The following is a 24,652-nucleotide window of genomic DNA, read 5'->3' on the forward strand; positions in this document are numbered from 1 at the left end:
TGTTTATTTGCTGCACATTTAGGTTTCAGTTGATCTATCACATTAACACAGCATTGCCAAGGTATTTAATACCCTTGAAAATTTTCACATTTAGTCACATTACAACCACAAATGATTCATGTCTCGCAACAAGTTTTACAAATTACCATTACTGCGTCAAGTCTTTTGGGCTGATTGGATGGAGGGTGTCTTTTGTGGTTGTGCAATACTTTTTGCATTGGATTGAACAAATGCAAACTTTTAATTCAACCTCACTGTAAGAATTTCCACAAATTTATCCTTGATTTTTTGGGTGTGTTTTATTTGTAAAAAGAAGAACAAAAAGAAACTATGAATCTTCTTCCACTTAACAGGAATGTGTTGCTTTATTTTGGTTTATCACATAAATTGTAAAAAAATATATATAGTAATGTGACAAAGGGTAGGATGAGTACCGCACTGTATGTTTAAAAGGAATAATGTTACACTTCAAATCTCAACTCAAAGAATTGAAAGCTTCTGCTAACACAAGGGCTTCAAAAGTTAAAGTTTTCAGGGATATTCATGTAGTAAATCACATGTTTTATGAGATTGCACCTATTTTATAAAAAAAAAAAAAGAAAAGATTTTCATTTGACTTTGAAGACATTTTAATTAAATTTAATCTCATTTGATCTTTTTTATTTACATTTAAATCATTTTAATTTCCCCAATTTGTGAGTAAACAAAAGGTTAAATATTTCCTAAAAAACATGGCGATCTCTCCTTTCTTCTCACTTTAATGTCAGCATTGTATTACTGTCTGTCAAAAAAAGAATTACAAAGATCCATCCTTTGCTGGAGGACGAGCTAATGAGGTTCTGGCACAACGTCTCAACTCCTCGTGGAAACAGCAGCAACTCTGCATGTACCCGTCACCATTTCTAATCAGCAGATACTTGCCATGACTAAGTATTTGGATGAAGTGCTTTTTATAAATATACAAATGAAACTGATCATTGTGGAGTGACATCTCTCCCTGATGCGTGTTGTGACTTTTGTCCTTTCTCTATGGAGCACTGAGCAGAATTCTTTTGCACTCACTTGGCAGCCTTTGCTTTCAGTGACAGATGCTTTGATCCCATAAGCAACAATCTTGGCAGCTCAATATGCCATAACTTGGAGCGGGCCAAGAATGTGTTATTTTCTGTGTCAGCGATACTTTCAGTTTGAAGTCGCATCATGATCCCAGCAGTTTTGAGGTAACACTGGGGAATCACGACAGTCTGCTTTTGGTTTTAAACACCATCCCCAGATGAGCTTCCGTCTGTATTTTTGGCCATTTTGCTTGCCATTTATTCTCATGCCTTCATGTTTCTGGACCCACAGCCAAGTGTGCATTCTCTAACCACATTATCTTCAAACATCAGTGGGTTTTCCTGAGCTTCAGCTGATGCCAAGAGGACATATAAACTCTCTGTACAGCCTGTGACAAAGTGATTTTGTGTGGCAGCTGGCGCTCAAATACTGAAGCTTTATGGGACTTAAGGATATTTTGACACTAGTTCTGATGTTCAAAACCCACCAACAATGGGTAAAACGAGAACCTTAATATATATAAAAAGTTTTCAGATGTTCACTGTTTATATGAAATAAGGGAAGACAATTTACAAAAAGTGCAACAGAAAAAGTTATATCAATGATGGTACATTTCGTTTGCGTTATATTTGATGGTGACTTTGATACTATTGGGCACTTTTCCTCTATTTTATAAAGTAGGCGTAATGTATATTTATTAATTTACAGGTCCAAACTATGGCTGCCACTAATGATTTATTATGATGAGTCTACTGAAAATGTTTGATTTCATCAAGCAATATTTTTCCTCCAAAAATGCTAATTTATTTATTTTTCTCCAAATCTCTTTCACTTTTTTAATTCTGAAAAATAAAATGCAAACACATTTTACACTAATACATGTATGAATAATTAGATGCCACTTTCAATGAAGCCCTTATTATTTAAGCAGTATAAGTATTTTGAAGGGTAAAATAATGATTGAAAATACACAAAAATCCATAGGAAAAAAATCAGTTCCTATTACACCTTTTAATTAAAATTTAATAACACAGTCTAAGTTTAAAATGACAAGCATTTATTAATTGTACTTTTTTTCTGTTAAGTAATTTCCTCTGTAATTATCCTACACAATGTCAAATAACCTTTAAATGGTTTAACCTTCGAGGAGAACCTCAAACAATCACACAAAACCAGTGGTACTCATAGTAAACTGGTCTCAGAGAATTATTAGCCTAAACCAAACTTTTCAGCTTCTACTTGAACACAGATCCTCAGCAGATTTTACATACTTGTCTCAGGAAGGCTTCTTTATTGGCCAACTCGTTCTCCAGTTTGTCGTTGATGTCGTGCACTGATGTGGCCTCTCGCTGGGCGCTCAGGTAGCGTTTCTCCAGTGTGACGATGCGTTCCTCCATGTCCTCTTTCTGACACATCACCTATACATGATAAGTTAGGCCAGTAAAGAAACTGGTGTTCGTTTCATATGCTCTATTAAATTGTAATATGTCAATCTTGCTCAAGTCTTCTGCATATATAGAATACATATTAAATATATGCTTTTATAAACTAAAATAAAAAATACTAGTGCACATCTTGCCATTTTTAGTGAAGCTATAAAAAAATGGAATATAAAAAGAGTTTAAATTTGTAAAAGAAAAACCCAGAACTCAGCACGTCAGCATGAGCTAAGCAAAAAGCCAGTCAAATTGGAAAGACAATGAATATTTTTAAAAGATGAAGACACAGATGTGGTTTTAACTGTAACAGAGTTGTGCTCCACAGCACTATCACAAAAACTATGGGAGTTAATTTCCTGCACATAGAACTGCAGCAGATAAAAAGCTTACATTGTTTTCTAACTAAGCAGCACAATAAATAGTTATCCTGCAAGAGTGGATAGATATTGCTGTTCTCAGAGATGGTAGATAAAGGAATAACAGGCTGTCTTTCCAATAAGGCCACAGTTAATGCCACTGACTGCATTGTTAGCAATCAATAGTAATTTCAGCCATGGTCCAAAGGGGTATGAACTTATATACATAGGCAGAAGAGTGTAGCAAATCAAGTATGCAGCTGTGAATGCAGATCAGCAATTGGAAGATCATTTTTTTATTTTGTCTTTTATTATCTTGTAGTATAAAAAAATATTTACCTGTCAGTATGTAACATAATACTTTAGAGCATTTTTAGTAGTTTCTTCACATTAAAAAATGTACATACATTAAGATAATAGTGACTTTAAACTATTTGGGAAAGACAAGATGATGGTGTTATAGCCTATTAAGCTTGTGCTAATTAAAAAACATTAAAGTTATTTGGATAGGCATACCTCTGCACACTTGCAACACTCGGTGGGACATCATGTGTAATAGAAAAAGTTGCAAAGACATCAGGAAGAGAACTGTTAACTTCAACGTAATTGGTCCGTCCTTTGAATACAATTCACTTGAAAGAGCTTTGGAATGTCCAACAATCATACTATTTAGGAAAGACAAGCTGAAAGGTTGCATGTTTACATGGACATAAGTATTCGGAATAAATAGCCGATAGGAATAAAAATGCTTCATGTAAACCCGCCAATCGGAATATGCTGATCGGATTCGGCTCCATGGGAATGAAATTGTGTTCTGAATGAGAGTGGTGGTTTTGTCGATTGTTAATCCGAACGGCGGACATGTAAACACTTGTTCGGATCATGACATTTTAATTGTGGTAAACTGACACGGCTGTGAATGTGTGCCCTATGTCAACACGACGCATTTCCCCTTTAGTGGCAAGGTACAATCTCTGGGAAACTGGTCTGTTGCCACATTAAGTCTATAGCTTAATTATGGAAAGCAATAAAGCCTCAACCTCTCTCAGGACCTGGCACAGCTCCATCCCAGACACTCAGACACTCATAACCAACACACTGCTGTATTTGTTCCACTTTTTTACAGCACAGGTGAAAGTACAACTTCTTCTTCTTTGGTTGGTTTAGGAAAATCCGACAACTCTGCGCATGTCAAAGTGCTTCTATTCTGGATAAAGTGTGGTGCATGTAAACACACGTCATAATCAGATTATTTCATTTTGCGGCCATATGAAACAGTGTATTTGGATTTATTTCAGTGCGATGATGACATTTTGTGCATGTAAACACAGGCCCACTACTCCCGTAGACACAAAAAAGCTAGATGTTTAGACAGAACCTGTGTCTGCTGAAACTAATTCAAGTTTATAGACCTAATGACATGTAGAGGAAAAGAGGGCAAGCTTGCATGGCATGTAAATATTTGATTTTAACTCTATATGCAAATACTTTCTCAGGTTACTGGAGGGATTCTTTCATGTCTTTTTTTCCAACTGACTTTCCCTTAGAAATGTGCATGGTCTTCCCTTTACTATGCATGTATATAGTGTGTGCATGCATGTGTAAAGGTATGCGTGTGTGCTGTTACTTCTTTGATGTCCCTCTGGTACTTGTTGTTCATCTCCTCTGACTTGATGAGGTCCTTGCGGGCCGTCTCCAATTCCTGCTCCACCTCGGAGACTCGGGATGATAGCGAGGACATGCGCTCCTTCATCTGGGCCAGCTCATAATTCTGCTTCTCCAGCAGATCCTGCAGTTCCACCACCTGGCTCGCCTCGCGGGCCGACTCCAGAGAACCATTTGACAGGCGCTTGAGGGAGACATGACATCAATAAGGTAAGCATAGTAAATAAAAGCCTCGCATCCAGCCTATAATTTGCTTTTTTCAACCTATGTTGAGCAACTGAATCATTTTTTCATCTTTTAAAATGACCAGACATACATTATTAAGTGATTTAAGGAAAGATAGATAAAAGTTCACACTTTATTTGGGGATTTTCATGATTTAACCTAAACATGAACCTTTGGAGAATTCCCGATTTATTTAAATTGAAAGCTGTCAAAAACCTGTCACATCACCAGTTGAGAAAACAGAATTGGTAAAATGATTGATATGACTCTAAAGTGAACAAAATGTACCTGCCAGCCTCCCTTAAGACCTGCTATAAGACATATGCTTTTTTCTAATTTCCCCTTCTTTTTATTTAGTATGTTTTTAGCTTTTTTGTGTATAGTCAAGGCATGCAATCTTACAAAGTTTAGTTTGTTTACAAATTAGTTATGCAAAAACCTTAAACAAGTCAGCTTCTATGGTAGAATCAAATAGTCGAGATTATATATTAAGATAGTTGTGAATTTGGTAAAAACTATCAAATAAAAGCACCTCTCAGTTATTTAAAATCTTAGGAAAAGTTATTTTACACTTGCAATTAAATCCAAAATGTGAAACTTATATAGATTCATTTAAATATTATGTTAGACTGACAAAACAATGTTTAAAGAAATGTATGTCCATGTACTGTATACAGGTCCTTCTCAAAATATTAGCATATTGTGATAAAGTTCATTATTTTCCATAATGTAATGATGAAAATTTAACATTCATATATTTTAGATTCATTGCACACTAACTGAAATATTTCAGGTCTTTTATTGTCTTAATACGGATGATTTTGGCATACAGCTCATGAAAACCCAAAATTCCTATCTCACAAAATTATATCATTAAAAGGGTCTCTAAACGAGCTATGAACCTAATCATCTGAATCAACGAGTTAACTCTAAACACCTGCAAAAGATTCCTGAGGCCTTTAAAACTCCCAGCCTGGTTCATCACTCAAAACCCCCATCATGGGTAAGACTGCCGACCTGACTGCTGTCCAGAAGGCCACTATTGACACCCTCAAGCAAGAGGGTAAGACACAGAAAGAAATTTCTGAACGAATAGGCTGTTCCCAGAGTGCTGTATCAAGGCACCTCAGTGGGAAGTCTGTGGGAAGGAAAAAGTGTGGCAGAAAACGCAGCACAACGAGAAGAGGTGACCGGACCCTGAGGAAGATTGTGGAGAAGGGCCGATTCCAGACCTTGGGGGACCTGCGGAAGCAGTGGACTGAGTCTGGAGTAGAAACATCCAGAGCCACCGTGCACAGGCGTGTGCAGGAAATGGGCTACAGGTGCCGCATTCCCCAGGTCAAGCCACTTTTGAACCAGAAACAGCGGCAGAAGCGCCTGACCTGGGCTACAGAGAAGCAGCACTGGACTGTTGCTCAGTGGTCCAAAGTACTTTTTTCGGATGAAAGCAAATTCTGCATGTCATTCGGAAATCAAGGTGCCAGAGTCTGGAGGAAGACTGGGGAGAAGGAAATGCCAAAATGCCAGAAGTCCAGTGTCAAGTACCCACAGTCAGTGATGGTCTGGGGTGCCGTGTCAGCTGCTGGTGTTGGTCCACTGTGTTTTATCAAGGGCAGGGTCAATGCAGCTAGCTATCAGGAGATTTTGGCGCACTTCATGGTTCCATCTGCTGAAAAGCTTTATGGAGATGAAGATTTCATTTTTCAGCACGACCTGGCACCTGCTCACAGTGCCAAAACCACTGGTAAATGGTTTACTGACCATGGTATCACTGTGCTCAATTGGCCTGCCAACTCTCCTGACCTGAACCCCATAGAGAATCTGTGGGATATTGTGAAGAGAACGTTGAGAGACTCAAGACCCAACACTCTGGATGAGCTAAAGGCCGCTATCGAAGCATCCTGGGCCTCCATAAGACCTCAGCAGTGCCACAGGCTGATTGCCTCCATGCCACGCCGCATTGAAGCAGTCATTTCTGCCAAAGGATTCCCGACCAAGTATTGAGTGCATAACTGTACATGATTATTTGAAGGTTGACGTTTTTTGTATTAAAAACACTTCTTTTATTGGTCGGATGAAATATGCTAATTTTGTGAGATAGGAATTTTGGGTTTTCATGAGCTGTATGCCACAATCATCCGTATTAAGACAATAAAAGATCTGAAATATTTCAGTTAGTGTGCAATGAATCTAAAATATATGAATGTTAAATTTTCATCATTACATTATAGAAAATAATGAACTTTATCACAATATGCTAATATTTTGAGAAGGACCTGTATGCACTCAATATTTGACCATGGCTCCTTTTGCATGATTTCTGCATAGATTACTAAATTGAAACAATAAGGCTGTAGCTCTGCTGAGATGTTAAGAAAGCCCATGCTGCATTGCAGCCTTCAGTTTTTCTGCATTATTGGCTCTGGTGTATCATCTTCCTATTGACAATACTTCATAAATTCTCACTGGGTTTTAGGTCAGGGCAGTTTGCCGGCTCATCAAGTACAATGATACCATGGTGATGATAGTAGGTGTTGGTTGGCAGTATGGGAACTGGGCAGGTACCAAGTCCTGCTGAAAAATGAAAAACATCAACATAAACCATGAAGAGCTCTAAAATGTCCTGGTAGACATCTGCACTGACTTTGGACTTAAAATACAGTGGACCTTCGCCAGCAGATGCTATGACTCCAGAGACATCATCACTGACTGGAATATTCACACTGGACCACAAACAACTTCAAATCTGTGTCTGTCCTCTGTCCAAATGAAGTAAAATCACTTTAGATGCACCTGAATGAAATTGGTTTGACACCTAAGTTAGTGATCTGATCAAATTTTAAAGGGTTTTTAAAGGGATTCACCCGTCATATCACCGTCATATCTGCAGGACATAGATTGCAGACACCAAAATAAGTTCAGCACACAAAATTAAAGAAACAAGAAAACCGTATCATCATCCTTATTACATAAGACATTAATGCTGAAGGACATACTAAAAAACAATGCTTGGACTTTATGCAGAAATGCAACTGTGATGCGATGAAGCACCAAATATGTACTAAATCATCTGAATTTGGAATTGCCTGATTTCATCTTAACTGACCCTGACCGGAAATCTCAAAATGTTTTTCTTTTTCTAATCCTTGAATGCATCAACCGAAACTACCCAGCACAAAAGATAACATTCTTCAGTAGGGAGCCTATGACTAAGGGAAGACAACTCTGGTCAAGCTGAGGAAGGCTGGGTATATTGTCAAGTTGCTCCGTTTTATTCGTTTATCCATCCTGACTTATTTTTAGCCTCTAACCTCGGTCTGTTATAGAACATGCTGGATTTGGAAATATTGGCAAGGGTTTGGGTAGGGTAAGGCTCTGGATGTTCCCCGACAACTAAGGAAGGAAGGAAGGAAGGAAGGAAGGGAGGGATGGGAGGATAAGTGCATCAATGGATGACATTTTGGATTGATGCATGGACACAGACAAAAATAATGAATTGATTGAAAAAGGAAGGACAGATTTATAGACAGAGGCTGGATGGGTGGACAGATGAAATGATGATCTGATGGACGAATAGATGCCTGAACAGAGATGGATGGCTAAACAGATGGGGGTTTTAACGGACAAATGGAAGGACAAAGACACAGGCATGGATGGACACAGATGAACTGATGGGTTGACTGATAAAAAGGGGTGGATAAATCAATGCATGGAGTGAGGTACAGTTTTTGGATAGCTGGATGGATGGACAGATGGATGAATAGTTGGATGGACAAACAGATGGGCAGATGTATGACTGGCTTGCTGGATGGATGCCTGCAACACTTCAATGTGCATCATCGATAGAAAAACCCCCGATAAAGCAAACTGGCTATGGAAACTTACTTTGAAAAATTAGATATTTATCAGGGCATAGGAAATAAGGTCAGAAATATATGTTTTTTCTACACTCTCTTTTTCCATATGTATCCAGACCTGGAATACTTTCCTACAAAGCTACCACTGAATTCTTCACTTCATAAAACCATGCAGTCAGTACTTTTAACAAAATAATCCACCATAAGTAAGGAAGCTGTTTGAGACACATGACATTTGTTGCTGTTGAGATCCAACTCACTGGAAAATATGTTATAAGGTTTGACAGTATTTATTCAAACTGGCAGTAGTGGAATAATGCATGGAGAGAAAGAACATAAAAGTCATCATCAATGAACTGTAACCTCGCATTATGAATCTCATTATTTCTAATAAATTCAATAAGGAATTTTAACTTAACTTAAATATTTGTGAGGTAAATGCTTAAGGAATAAAGATTGGTAAAGTTCAAAAGTTTAAATAATTTATAAATGAAAACTAAAAGACACAAATCATGAGCCTTTACTGTCCTTGACCTATTTCCACCTGTCACATTTAGGCCATGTATATCTTATATCACAGGACAGGCTGTCACTCTCAGCTAATGGTGTTTGCAGCCGTCTCTGCCAGTCTTTGCAACTGAATGACTAAACCGCTCCATCACTGCAAGGTTACAACTTTGCCTTCACCGTATGGAATGAGAAACATACACCCAGACATTAACATGCAGAAAACAGCCTGCATTTATTTTCCTTTCTTTTATCTCTACAAAACAGAGCAGATGATAGCCGTCTTCTCATTACCTCATGCCTCAGCATGCATGTTCTTCATCTCTCTACTCTCCACACCCCACAATACCAACTCCTCCCCCAAGCAGGAGCCAGGAGCAGACCAGCCAAGTAATAGCCTTTCTATTGATCTACCCAAGTATCCAGCCTGCTGTCTGCATTTAAATATTTTCCAGCATCAAATATGAGGTTTGGAGTTTTGATGTTACTGATATAAAACAGAATCAGTGATGAAACAAGATGATGTTACGTGAGTTTTTAAACTAATAATCCAAATTAACAGTGGACCCAGTGAATTAGGTAAACTAGCCCTCATGTAACAATTGGGTGAATGACCTAAAATGTGATTTCTTACTTTGGATAGGAGTGTAACATACGCTCAAATCCCATGCCAGGTTGTAGAGTTTTCAAGTTTTTAATCGTGGGTTCACGGTGCAAGCAGAGGAACTCAAACTGTCAGTGCATGATCACAGAGGATATGTTTATTATGAGTTACTGTATATTTGTTTAATTTCTTCTTCAAATTATTTTAAAGCTAACAGCTTCTGATTGGGAAAGATCATAATTTACATTCTAAAACAGGAAATACTTTTAAAAACTGGGCAATCCAGCAACTGGGCTCACGATTTTTCAGTAGTATAGCTGTTTATTAATGAACAATTGCACAGAACAGAACTTTTAAGAAGATTCAAACAGTAAGCGCTGTGGATAATGTCTGTGTTGCATAACTGCAGACAAGATGTAAGGGTTTCCTGAAACTGATGTGTTTAGATTGATCACTGACTTTCAAGTCGATTTAATTGTCCAAGGCATCATTATGGAGTTATGTCAAAATAATTTAAAGGAGAAAAACTTGTCGCTTCAAAGCAAGTGGTCTCTAAGCTAGGATTTTTGGACCACAGGAGCTTTCAAGGACTGATCTGGGAAGGACACATTCAGACATAGGCCATTGTGGAGCGCTGCATTAGATTACCAAAGTAGAGATGGTCTGCTTTGGATTGGCTGGAGGAATTTTCAAGAAAGTGGATGAGTTTATTTTGATGTGTGCATATCTGCACCAAATCAGGTTTTGTTTGATGCTCTGCAGCGTGGTAAACAGATATGGATCTGAAGGCTCTCAGAGGGAGACGAACCTCATTCAGCATGTCAAAAAAGTGATGTGTAAGTGTTAGGTATTGATTGCTGGCGCATCTGTGACCAAGACAGCAAGTCTTTGTGATGTATCAAGAGCCACGGTATCCAGGTTAATGTCAGCATACCACCAAGAAGGACGAACCACATCTAACAGGATTAACTGTGGACGCAAGAGGAAGCTGTCTGAAAGGGATGTTCGGGTGCTAACACGGATTGTATCCAAAAAACATAAAACCAAGGCTGCCCAAATCACGGCAGAATTAAATGTGCACCTCAACTCTCCTGTTTCCACCTGAACTGTCCATCAGGAGCTCCACAGGGTCAATATACACGGCCGGGCTGCTATAGCCAAACCTTTGGTCACTCATGCCAATGCCAAACATCGGTTTCAATGGTGCAAGGAGCGCAAATCTTGGGCTGTGGACAATGTGAAACATGTATTGTTCTCTGATGAGTCCACCTTTACTGTTTTCCCCACATCCGGGAGAGTTACGGTGTGGAGAAGCCCCAAAGAAGTGTACCACCCACACTGTTGCATGCCCAGAGTGAAGCATGGGTGTGGATCAGTGATGGTTTGGGCTGCCATATCATGGCATTCCCTTGGCCCAATACTTGTGCTAGATGGGCCAAGGACTACCGAACTATTCTTGAGGACCATGTGCATCCAATGGTTCAAACATTGTATCCTGAAGGCGGTGCCGTGTATCAGGATGACAATGCACCAATACACACAGCAAGTCTGGTGAAATATTGGTTTGATGAACATGAAAGTGAAGTTGAACATCTCCCATGGCCTGCACAGTCACCAGATCTAAATATTATTGAGCCACTTTGGGGTGTTTTGGAGGAGCGAGTCAGGAAACGTTTTCCTCCACCAGTATCACGTAGTGACCTGGCCACTATCCTGCAAGAAGAATGGCTTAAAATCCCTCTGACCACTGTGCAGGACTTGTATATGTCATTCCCAAGACGAATTGACGCTGTATTGGCCACAAAAGGAGGCCCTACACCATACTAATAAATTATTGTGGTCTAAAACCAGGTGTTTCAGTTTCATTGTCCAACCCCTGTATATTTCATGTTTCTTTGTGTCTTTTAGAGTGTCAATAATCCACTGTTGTGGCACTTTCACTTTAAAATCTGAAAAAAAACCTCAAGTTTTCATGTCCTTAAATTATTTATGTTGCAAGTTCTGTGAGTGATGTCACTAAAACTATGATAAATAAATATTGACATATTCTTTAATTTACAATTGTTTTCAGCCATTCCATTTGTTTGTACACTGGGACTGTGTGAAAAAAAGAAAAGTTATGGACTTGTTCTGTACATGAATAAGACCTAAAAAGTTGTTAATTTAAATTAAATTAATTTGATTTAATGCAATGAATTTAGAAGGGAGTAGGCAGTAAAACTACTCCTTTTCTTATTTTGTCTCTTGGTGAACAAGTTTCTCTTTTATTTGTATTATGTTCCAAATAAATAAATCTGGTTATAAAAACAAATGCAGGTAACTTTTATAATAATTAGCATGGTTAAATATAACATTTAAAACTCTAAAATAAAACAGACAGCTTAAACCTTCCTCAAAACTGGATAAAAGTTGTTATTTAGTGATTCACATAATCAGAAGTTCACTAATGAGTTTCCCTTGGAAACTTTCGTTATTTATCTGAACATTTTGTACCATTTTAGAGAATTTTGAAAAAGAGGTTCTTTATCCCCCTTTAAACCAGTCTTGTTTTAAAGTATTGCTCCATTGTGTTAGCGATAAAGTGTAACCAGAAACCCGAAGAACCTGAAGAATGCTCACCTTGGTGTGGACCTTTTGTTGTGCTTCACTGCCCTCCAGAAGGTCATCTCCTCCTTCACCAGATGCAACTTTCCTCTGAAGGTGAGCATTTTGCTCTCGTAAGGCCACAATCTGTAGGATCATAAAAAAGGGTCATGAAATATAAAATCTAAGTACTCATTAAGCCACTGCTGGAGAATGTATAAAACTTTATTTTTATTGTCTATTTTATTGGCTTTACACAATCAGCTGGTCATTCAGACACAACATTTCTAAATTACAGCATGTAGAGGAATCCAAAGAAAATGTAGTCAGGATGAAGCTGGATGTTCACCATCCAAAATCAACATTTTAGCATGGTATGACCAGCATAATGCTTACATTTATTTCTACAGTCTTTATCTTCTAAGGGCTCCTGCTTACTTGTATTTCTTGTAACTCCTTGGATCTTTTGAAAACAGGTCTAGAATCCTCTACATTGTGTAAAGCTGCACTACTCAGAACTGTTTTGTTGGTCTTTAATCTCATAATGACAGCAATACAAGACTACAAATTGAAGGACAGTTCTCTCAAGGTAAACCATTAAAACCCCTTTCAAAGGGGAGGAGCTGAGTTAGCGCTGAAATTGAACTCAGCTGGAATATCTGGCTCATTACTACCCATGCCTGTACTCAAGTCAAAGTCTGAGAAGCTTCTGGTGCATTTAATCTTTTAACATCCAACAATTAAACTGCAGGTAATCATTCTATGGTTTCCACAAAAGAGACATTTCTGCAACTTTTTTTATTGTAATTCATAGAAAAGTATAAATCAGGAGGAAACTGCCAGCAGCGATAAAGCTGAACTGTTTTCACCTTGATGGCAGAACATGGACCATTGTCAGACAAAACAAAGAAAAACAAAGTGCAAAAGCTTTGAGCAAAAAATCACTTGTGTAAAAAAAAAAAAATTATTGAAAATTCAAACCCTTGTAACGTTTTAACGTTTCCTGGTTCAAAATGATTAAATAAATGATAGAATAATGGAAGGTTAAAATCAAGTAAATTTCCATAAATTCCCCTGCTGGATAGGAAGGCTGTGTTTCTAATTATTACCTGCTTGTACGTTCTGCTCCAATTTAACCCCCAGCATCCTCCTTACAGTAAAAGGTCACAAAACCACTTCGGCTACAAAAAGCTCATACTATTTAACTATAATCCCTCTGGAAGCAAAGAAGCAGCAGCAAAAACAATCCACGAGACATGCTGTTAGTGTGCTAATGCTGCATCAAGCTGGGTTTGTAATCTCAGTTCTCAGAAGCTTTCAAGGGGCTTTAATCTTAACTCTGTTTTCTCTAGTTTTTCTTTGAGGATTTCCCAGCAGCAATGATATTTCATTTTAAATGCATCACAATATTGCGTAAAAGCACAGCGGTCAATACTGTAGTTTGCGAGAGAAACAAGATCATGTTTTCAGAGAGGTGGTTTGTTTTAACCTTCAGATATTTTCTGTGGTTGAAGCACAGAGGGCAACCAGAGGATGATCATTGACACAAACACCAATATAATAGAATTGTTTACACGATCCAGCTTAAAGTCAGATCCTTGACTTCGTCCACTGACTCAGAAGTGTAAATAAGGCTGTAGAACGACCTCTTTGCTTTTGCACAATGAAGGTTAAAACACTACAAAGCGTTTCCGTTCATTAATTTTAATGAGGGCAGAACCATGTCTCTGTATGTCTCCTAGGCTGTCACTGAGATCGCCTGTAATTTCTCCACATCAGAGATCAAACACCTATACCCACCCCCCCAACAAAAAGCACAACAAATAACAATTGGAGCGCAGCACATACATCTCCGGCTCCGCATTTATTACGGCACAATATAATCTTCTTGCCTGTCTTCATAACGTTTACGTTGGATTATGAGAAATATCCGAGGTGGTGTGACGAAATTGGATTATTGCAGAGTTAAAGGGTAATTTTGAGTGTCTGCAAGGTAGTTTACTGAAATGAAAAAGATTGAAGTCACTGATAACCCCAATTTCTTTCCTCGTAAAAGATCTTTTTCCTTGGGGTCAAAATAAAAGTATTTGTGCTCTGATTTCCTGCAATATATTTGGGTTTATTTTAAAGGTAACAGTGGAAATTCATCTGATTTCATCTATGGCTGGACACATGTTTAAATACAATAATATTTATAACAAACTTGAAGCAGCTAGTAAACAAAAATCATTAGTAATGCCAGGATCTAGTAAAAGTTTGATGGGATTATTAATTTTCAGGCAAGATGCGTATTAGGACAATGAAGAGTTGATTAGATTTTAGTGGTAATGCAGAGCAACATCTGGATCCAGGATTTCTTTAAAGGATTATTTTAATTGCGAGGTTGTGGTGTGACAACTTTAACTTCACACATGGTTCCTCACCCTGTCAGCAGCTGACATACAGTGGCCAGACGTCATCCAGACTATATCTCATCAGTATAGAAAGAAGCTGACATGCGTCAATGACCCTGTTGCCTTGGCGGACGTCCTCGCTCTATGAGTGCTTTTCTTCATGGTGACCAATAAACTGCTGATCATATTTTTGCTGCTGAAACAGTCCTGACCCATCAAGGCATGGACTCCACAAGGCCCCTGAAGGTAAGCTGTTGTATATGGCACAAAGATGTTTTGTCTTCCAACATAAATGTATTTATTATTTAATTTTATTAAAAAAAATAACTGTTATTGCTGTAAAACATGTTCTAAATGAAGTAAATTGTTACGTTTAAATAGCACATCCAACAGCTAGAATTTTAGGTTTTTTGTAAGCAAATGACTGAAAATAAACATAATTTGGCACAACATTGATTGCAAGATGGTGGGAAACTACTTCAAATATTACCTTTGGTATATGTGGAATCTGCATCAACAAGGATTAGTGGTATACTTATGTCACCTTGGCTCTGTGGTGGTTTTACGCAAACTTGTGAAAATAGTCTGCAAGTGGTTAGGTCCTGTGCTGTCCAGTGGGGCATTGTGAATTGAACTTCTTTGTCCAGCATATCCCAAAGTTGACTGAATGGATTCCAATTTGGAGAAGTTTTTAGGCCTAGTCAACACCTCAAACTTGTCTTTGTGCCCTTCAAACCATTCTTGAACCATCTTTACTTACTTACTTTTTTCTGGGGTATTTAAAACTGTTAATCAAAGAAGTACTTTTTAACCAGCTGTTTAATATGCTTTTATTCATTAAAATGTTTAGAGATTGAACTTATTTTTTTCCAGCTTTTTAACAAAAACAAAATGCAGTCCAGCAACACCAAGACATTGAACTTCACTCACAGTTTGAGGTTTCTGTTCACTCAGAAAGACCTTAGAGAACAAATATGCTGGAAGGAAAGGAATGTCCAACATTTTTCTTAGATATAAAATAGTACAATATGCTTTGTGGGAATCAAACCGTTAAGGCCCTGTTTTTTCCCCTTGTATGGTGTTGTTGGGACCCCATCCATGAGTTTCAACACTTAAAGGCCAGTAAGAACTTTTCTGGAACTTTCAAAATAAATCGCATTAACTTACTTCCAGGAACAGGAGGTTTATCAGCAGACTTCTTGTGTTCCAACAAACAGATCTTTTTCTGTGCGGATCCCCACAGGAACTGGACAGGAGATTTATCCAAAAAGGTTTGGTTCTTATTCAAAATAATATTTCCTTAAATATTATTTTAATATTTCCTTAATAATATTTCTATAAATATTATTGTACTAACTAAAGGCAGCTAATTATCACTGTTGTGAATTAGTCATCCAGAAGGTTGATTTTACTCAGCAAATCATTCTTTAAAATATTATTTTATTAAAATAATACTTTATCTGATCTTGCATTGTGAAGGGTTGTCTAAACGTTTGCTGATTATTGCCTAAGTTGGTTCCAAGACTAACTTAACTTCATTTCCAGATTCTTCAAGATAATCCTTGGTTCTCAAACATAAATAACATTGCATGGTAATGTTGCATCACTCATTTGGTCATGGTTTTCAACCATTTTTGATTCATTTGTTTATATTGTACATAGCCCATTAGTCTTCCTTATTCTTTAATTCTGCTTGGTAGTTTAGTTGGATTGTTTTAGCATAGTAATAAGTTTGTTGATTGAAATATGTTTGACTTTGGGTTGACTTATATTTGTTAATAAATTCTTGTATTTTAAGAAATTGTGTGAATTCATTCTGTGTGTGTGCAGAGTTTATGCTGTTCAATAATGCTAGAGCTTGGCTCATCAATTTTGTCCCAATACTACTGCCTTATTGGGCTGGTATTCACAGGACAACCCTCAACAAACCGAATTATTATTCAATCAAATATTAAAATATTAATATGAAATAATATATTTATATTCACGACAATGTAAAAAAAGTACCTTTTGATTTTGGAACAAGATGGCAACATAGCGTGAAATTTTAAATAAATAAAAGACTTCCCACCATTTTCACAGTTATAGCTCTCTCTCTGACCTCAAAAGACAATGTCCCTGTCTACCCAGAACAAGGAGAATCCACAGAGCCCAAACTATGATTCTTTGTACAGTGCATGCATGGCATCTTCTGAAAAGATCATCAAATCTAGTGTATATGTTTTTACCGTTAAACAAATTTTTTTAAATTTGTCTATAAATAGATTCCAACACAATCACAAAATATTTGGTTCAACAGCAGCAAATTAGAATCCGTTACAGTGATCAGTGTGTGGCCACTTAAGCACCTGTGACTGACCAAGGTCAAAGGGTGCTGATTTCATCAGGTATAGTAGTGTTGTGAAAATGCCTGCAGGGAAATAGGGCTCATACAAAACCTCCATCCAAAATCAATTACCAGTTTGCTTGCTCGAGCCTCCCTGAAGCCTCTGAAGTGAGAAATTTATATTCAGTAATGCCAGTTTAAGAGTCAGTCTGCAGCCTCAAGGTTCAATCACTCATCTGCCCACAGCTGATGTGTGTTGTTAACCGTATACAAGGGAAAGCCTCACAGATGTACGGCATCTTTAACTTTGACTCGTTGATGTGAGAATTTTTAATAGTCCTACCAACATGTCTGTCAGTGCCTCAACAGCTCATTCAATAAGCAGTTTTACTGTAGTAGTTTTCAAAAACTGTGAAAAAATCTTTTGAAACTACCGGCTTGTCAGATTACTTTAACTGTTATTTATTTAAAGACATTTTTTCGGCACTAGTGGCCTTTTTATTTTTTGACAGGAGAGAGGGGTAGAGAGACGGGGAGACATTCAGCAAATGTCGCCGGGTCCGGGACTCGAACCCCGGACGGCCGCTTCGAGGACTGTAGCCTCCGTATATGGTCGCGCACTTAACCCCTACACCACCAGCGCCGCGCCCCTGATATTTCTTTAGAAAAAAAAAACTTTGATTTGTTCAGCCAAGTAGCACACACTTACCTGAAACACTTCTCATTTCATCTACACTTGTGGTTTCTATACTTTTTTTCACCTTTGACCAAATGCACACTTCCACACTTATTAGCAGTTGGCATCTCCATTCTCTTACTCTTTTTCCCCATTTACATTCTCCTTTTTGTTCCTTCCACCCAAATCTCTATCAGATGATGCGACAACCACAAAAAGTCAATTTGCAACAGGTTGGGAAGTGCCAGGCAATCTGTAGCCTAAAGGCCATGTGAGTTTGGTCTAAACACAGTGAGTGGTTTTCTGTAAGTTCTAAATATTAGTACTGAAATGTATATAGCAGGATATATGGTGCACTGAAATAGTGTTTGTTGCCTTACAGATTTCTTCTGTTTGAAGCCTGACAAAAAAAAAACTAAATTCACAAAGGGAAAAAAAGACGTATCCAAACCAACCTGGACCTCTGGGAAAAAGAAATTGCCCTCCTTGTTAAATAATGAATTAATTGCAATTAAACTACTTTTTTAAGAAAGCTGAACTTAATTTTACAAGCCAAGCACAGGCCTTATTATTCCCCCACCTGCATTTATGATAACAAAATGTAATCAGAACCTCTCTAATGGCTGAAAGATCTCAAAAAGCAACACATTATCTAAAACAGACAAAATGTGTGTCATATTACATCAAAATGATGAGGCTCAGTAACAAGGCCATCTCAAAATTAATAAAACAAAGTCTAAATTTAGTTTTTGAGTGGCATAGCCAGAGTCTGGAATAACGTTCAATTCAGATGCTGTAGTATGACCCTAAACACACATTCATCGAACATCCTCCAATGTGGGGTAAATTTAGACATTTCTGCAAAGGACAGGCTCAAAATTCCCCTGCCTGTTATGGCAAAATCTTTAAGACAGTTGTTGCCAAGGGTGGCACAACTAGTTATTAGGTTTACGTTTTCCCCAAATAGGTCAGTTTTTTTCTATGTACTAGAATTATCTTGATCCAATATCAAAATTTGTCTGTAAATCTAAAACTTGCAAGTATGACAAAAAAAAGCTAAATCAGGAGAAATCTGCAAACACTTTCACAGCACTATAATTCTGTGTCCAAGTTTGATGATTAAACCCCCAAATTTAAGTTTATCGACATTTTTAAATTGTTTAGATGTTTGCCACAAATTTGTTTAAACAGTTTCATAAATACTAATTATTTTACACCTTTATAATCTCTAAATGAAGACATATATTGTAACTGTTTGTCCGTGAACAATCCTCTGAGACCTTCACAAAACAGCTGGATTTATACCGACATTAAATTACACACAGCTAGACTGTTTAGTAACGCCGTGATTTCTGCAACTGGTTGCACTGGATTTTTTTAGGGGCATCTGATTGAAGGGGTCTGAATACAAGTGCATGTTACACATTAAATCTTTTCACTTGTAAAAACAAATTTAAACTAGGCATCCTTTTCTATCCACTTCACAAATACTTTGTGTTCATCTTTCACCTCGTTTGTGAAATTTGTCATGTTATAAGCACAAGTTACACTGCTTGACAGAGTATTTCATTTTTATCCACACATGTAGTTCTGTCTTCTATTTGTAGCTTTTCTTGTACTACTAAATGAGATGCATATATGTTTGAAAATACACCACTCGAGCAATATATCATAATATATATTGTCTTCTGAGGCTCATTATCCATTTGAACATTCAGCATATAAGTCAAAAAGATGGTGCAATAAATGATAAAGGTGCAACACAAAAAATATATATTGAAATATAGTAGTAGTTGTCATTTAATATATGATCATAGTATGTTACCTCTTGATTGGCTGCTGTGAGCTCCTCCTCCAAGGCAGAAACCCTCTCCAATGAAACCCGTAGTCTTTCTCTAACCTGAAAATATGAAGAAAAAAATGTCTGTGCATAATTGTCCATCCTAATTGGTTTCTTTAATTTCAGACTAGGCTAGCTCTGGTTAACACTGTAGGAAAACAGCAGAATTAGTCCAGTATAATCCAGTGTACTGCATTTATAACGCATCAATTTTAAAAGTGAATCTTCTATAATACCATGCAAGTGAATATAGTGCACTACTGGTGACAGTTGTACCTTCTCATCGAGTGCTTTATGGTGTTCAAACAAGGACTTGAGTGCTTTGAGGACTTCAACTTCACTGGAGACCCCTGAGGGGGACTGAGCTTGCCGCTTGACCACAGTCATTCGAAGTGACCGCTCATGCCTGGACACCAGGCATTCCAGGTGTTCCAGAAGTAACTCAAAAAAAAAAACAACACAGGGAAAAGATTCATACAGCTGGCTGGACAGAGATTTTTAACAAACCTTGGCAGACACACATATTACTAAAGTTTTGTTTGAACTAGTAAATATACCTCCTCTTTCAAAAATTAGGCATTAGTTGTGCTAATTACATATATGGAGTAAAATAATATGTACATTATAATATATAACATTTATTTTGCACGAGTAGCACTGTTAATTGTAACTGTATGTAGTGTATATAGTAAAAAACACAAAATGCTTCCAGTTGTGTTTATAGCTAATCTAAACTTACCTCTCCCAGTAAAGTACTGCACCAAATGAGAAGCTGTGTGCAGCAAGTAATTGTCAACAGAAGGCTACACAAGAGCATCATGGTTACAGCTGGAAAAGTATTGAATGATCGTGAAACCAAAGAGCAACAAAAAAAAACAAAAAAACATAAAAGCCAATTGAAAGAAACTATAAAATTTTAAAATAAAATTCCAGAGCTTCAAAAACGTAAACAATGCAAAACAACTGACTCAAGTTTGTCACCCGAAAAAGCAGGAATATCTCTGCAAAGTTTTAGAGAACAAAAGATTTTTTCCCCAGTGGAAAACAAAAGAAATGGAAAAAGACCCCATCCGCTGCCTCTTCTAGGCTGATGAGGACTGATTCCATCATCAGGTAAGCACAGAAGTCTCCGCAGGTAACGTTTGGTATTTAGTACATCAAGAACACGGAAAATAATTTTAATTTGACATTAGATTCCACTGTGGCGCTAATAGAGCAAATGTTAACTGCAAAGGGATGCACTTTTGAATTCACACAGGGATGCACCTGTCCAGAGGCGGCATACTGCATGAACTAACTTGCTTTTCTAATGAATCATTAAAATGAAAGCTCTAACTCTAACATTAAACACTGGCTTATAGTTTTAAAAGTGCAACCAATTATATTTTGTTACAATAAAAAAAGAAACATTTAAATTGCCATTTTCCCACATTTCCCCCAGATGCTTTTTGTCACTATGTGGTGAAAATACTGCATTTGGAAAAGTGATCAGAATTTCTACAGTTGCTTTTCTGCAACTATAGGTTCCTAAAAAGAGAATCTTCTACCACTTCTCTATCTGATTCAACTCTTTCAGAGCCTGAGCAGCAGTCATCCTATCATCCATGCTCCTGCAACATCAACAGAACAAACACAGCTGAACCAATCAAGTGTTTACACTGTGCTTCTTCCAGAATTACAACACAGTCTAATCTTGTTGGGTAAATATTTTCACCCTTTGTTTTATTATTGGACAGGCTTCATGTCTCCAGACCTAACTGTACGTGCATGTCATTCAACTGGGACACTTATACATAATAGTCAATAAAGTTCACTTGTCTCCATAGACAACACAACAGCCCTTCAGTCCACTGCCTGCCCACACATGCTTTCCAAAACTTAATTAGGAAATGTATAACACCTTCAGTGACAAAACTAACCTTAATTAAAGCTTGCTTAGAAATTGCTCTTTGGAGACTTAGAGGTGATAATTAACCAAGTGTGAAAATTATGATTTCTGTTTCTCTGAACCTTTTTTCTTGATTTCTCAGTAAGCTGTACTTAGCTAGTCATCCTTTAGCAGAACAAAAATGTGAAAACTAAATCCACATCTCATCAGTGCAAGGAAGTAAAACAGTCTTATCTGGCAACACCAGAGTGTGCTTACAGCTTTAAGAGAAGGATATGTTTTTTAAATGAAGAAACACAAATTTGCCTCCCCAATAATTTAGTCGGTTTATGTTTTTAGTTCTTTAGTTCAATTTCCTTCCCTGTATTTGAGCAGGAACCCCCCACATATTAGCACCACTTAGTTATATTGCTGAGCACTCTTATATGTGAAGTGGAAAATTGTCAGGCAGAATGTCAATAACTAGTAACGATATACATGCTTTGTTCAATAGTTCAGCAGCCTAATTTCTGTTTCTAAACGATAGAATTTGTTTCTGTTCATCAAAGTGTGGGCCTTGGAGGTCTTTTCTGAGGATGTTTTAAAAAAAATCTGGGCCAGGAAATGAAACTTCATAGAAAATCAGGAATGTGGAAAATATATTTCTGGGTGCAATTCAGATGTTTTTCTTCCTGTCACAAAAAAGTATCCCTCAAGGCTGTGTATTTTGCCAAACACTTTTTTACGATTTATATTAATAATGTAGGTCAAATTGTTAACTGTGTATTCCTCGATCTCTATGCTAATGATATTTGTATGTCATGTAAAGATACTTCCGCCTAGTGTATGATTTTCTTCGGGTTGCATTTGACACTGTTCATGGTACACTGGTACCTCAAACTGGTACTAAATGCTGAATGAAAATATATGTATGTTGTTTTCTCCCTGTACCCTCCCTGTAAAATACCCCAACTCCATTTGTGCATTTTTACAAATATAAAAGACACGTGGATAGGAATGTTGATGATCTCTCAATCCCTATGCCTGTAAACTGATTGTTTTTGCAGTTTGATAATCCAGGGAACTTGGCTCCACTCTAAATGGTATAAAAAACCTTACACCTTTATTTGGCTTTTTGACTTTTATTCTGAGCCTGTGAAAGCAGACAAAAACACCTGGATAATGTTAAACTGTCACAACAGCTGCTCATTTGGGTGGTATTGCCAAAACGAGCACTGTCCTGAAGGAAAAAAGCATGAAGAGAATCTGTTAGGCCAGAAAAGAAAAGAAAACTGTATTCCTATCACTGGCTTATTCAAAACAAAATCAATGGAAGAACACCAAATTTGTGCAGACTGATGGTTTCTGTTTTTACTTTATTGTTTCTTCACAAGAAGCTGCCCGGTAAGCAGCAGGAGAGAGACCAAGATATCCAGCACATTCTCCTCTCTTTGGTTCACTGGATAATCTATTTGCATTTCCTACTACAAGTTAACCTGCATCAGGGTTCGTTGCAAACAAACCAATACCCCATTTTAAGGTAGACCATCCATGGTTCACTTGTTTGGTTCACACCTGTAGTGTACAGTAACACAAAACTGACCCTAAGCATACTTACTTACACACACACACACACACACACTTAACTTTTCTGACAAAGATTGTGATTTTAAAAATGTAAAACAAAAAGCTGTTTGTGTGTTTTCAACCAAACAGAATATAATTTTAGTTTTTCTTCTATAATGTCCACACAACGTACCACAAATGAATATATGTATTTTTATAAGTGATGGTCTTTTACCTGAAGAAAGTCTTTTTTTTAATCCAACATTGAATATCTTTAAGAAAAACAATCTTCTAAAATAAAAACCAAAACACCAAACAGTTTATTTTAAGGAAATAAATCACATGTTCATTAAACAGGAAAAAACAACAGCCCTGTTTAGAGAAGCATCGATCAGGCTTTGCCTAGTCAATGCTGGTTTACAGGTGTCTTTAAGGTGTGCCATTCCTATGGTGAGTTTGGTAAATTTATAAGAACTATACTTATATGAAATGCCCCATTAGTTTTTGACCAATCTTGGACACTGTTTATTATGAAGATTTAGAACAGGGTGTAATAAATGTACACATCAATGCTTTTGACACTCTAAATTAAATAGCATTCACTGTCTACAAGCAGCCTTTTCAGTGGTATGTTTTTCATTTACTGGTTAAATACCACTTAATCTAACTTCTGATATGTTACTCAAACAGATTAACTACAGCCTCTACTCACATATGTCTGTTAATTTTGTCATTTTTACACAATACCTGTTGAAGGACAATAAAAATAAAAGGTACTTGGTGGTTGTTCCTGTTTTTATGTTTCAGTTGCCGGGGTCTGCTGCTTCTGTTTGATATTTTTCAGGTAATTTGTTGCACAAAAAGTAATGCCTATTATCCTTTTAATATTACTTTTATTTTGCATGTTCATTTAAAAACAGGTCTCTCTAAACAATGAGACCATTAGATTTACCTGTATAAATAAAAGGTTAAAACAAATATTTAAACATGTAAGTGTGATGTAAGATGTATGCTTTAGCTACCCTGGTGTTGTTCCTCTCAGCTTTGAGTTCAGAGATCTCCTCCTCCTTCTCCAGCAGCTGCTCCCTGCAGACGTTCAGCTCCTTGGTCAGTGCAGCAAACTCCTGCAGAACCACAAAATGAAATGGAAGAGATGGGTCAGGATCAGAATAAATCCAGGCTGGAATGCTGTGATTGAATCAATAATAAAGCAAAAAGTTTCTTTGTTTCAAACAAATTAACTAAAAGATAAGACTTCCACTTTGAGAGAGGCGAAGATTTACATTTTCGTCTAAATTAAGCTAATCAAAAACAACATGTTTGCAGTCAGTTATGTTAAGCAGGTATATATAAAATCCTTGTCATGGTCTTACTTTAGAATGCATTGATATGACCTAATTGGCCAGATGCTCAGCATTTGATTTCATCAATAAGAAAAGAGAAACTGTCTCCGTCTACTCAACATTGCAGTCTATCCATTACTGCACAAACTGCTGCACACATGCAAAACAGAAATGTGCTGCAGAAAATTCTGCACACCTACAACATAAGCAGTGGAAGATATGACTTTAAGGAACCATAACAGAAAGCTAACCCACTGATGTTTGCTGAGGAAACCTTGTTTCTCTTCCTGATGCTAATCTCAGTCAGAGTTGAGGAAGCAGCAGTTTAGTGAGAGACACCATCATTTTC

At 37.2% G+C, this 24,652-nt stretch overlaps 1 protein-coding gene across 12 annotated transcripts in view; it reads right to left on the bottom strand.

Annotated features, from left to right (window-relative positions):
- The window catches only part of ppfia2 (PTPRF interacting protein alpha 2), a 222,827-nt gene that overhangs the window by 40,474 nt on the left and 157,701 nt on the right, over nucleotides 1–24,652 (bottom strand). For all 12 annotated transcript variants that reach the window (XM_047390065.1, XM_047390062.1, XM_047390063.1 and 9 more), the window contains 6 exons: nucleotides 23,983–24,084; nucleotides 19,804–19,968; nucleotides 19,513–19,587; nucleotides 12,329–12,439; nucleotides 4,479–4,700; nucleotides 2,328–2,474 (listed from right to left, as the gene is read on the bottom strand). In XM_047390065.1, coding sequence (XP_047246021.1) covers nucleotides 2,328–2,474; nucleotides 4,479–4,700; nucleotides 12,329–12,439; nucleotides 19,513–19,587; nucleotides 19,804–19,968; nucleotides 23,983–24,084 — 822 coding nt within the window. The remainder of the gene's footprint in view (nucleotides 1–2,327; nucleotides 2,475–4,478; nucleotides 4,701–12,328; nucleotides 12,440–19,512; nucleotides 19,588–19,803; nucleotides 19,969–23,982; nucleotides 24,085–24,652) is intronic.

This window comes from Girardinichthys multiradiatus, chromosome 17 (assembly GCF_021462225.1).
Source record: "Girardinichthys multiradiatus isolate DD_20200921_A chromosome 17, DD_fGirMul_XY1, whole genome shotgun sequence".
In the NCBI taxonomy this organism is placed as follows: domain Eukaryota; kingdom Metazoa; phylum Chordata; class Actinopteri; order Cyprinodontiformes; family Goodeidae; genus Girardinichthys; species Girardinichthys multiradiatus.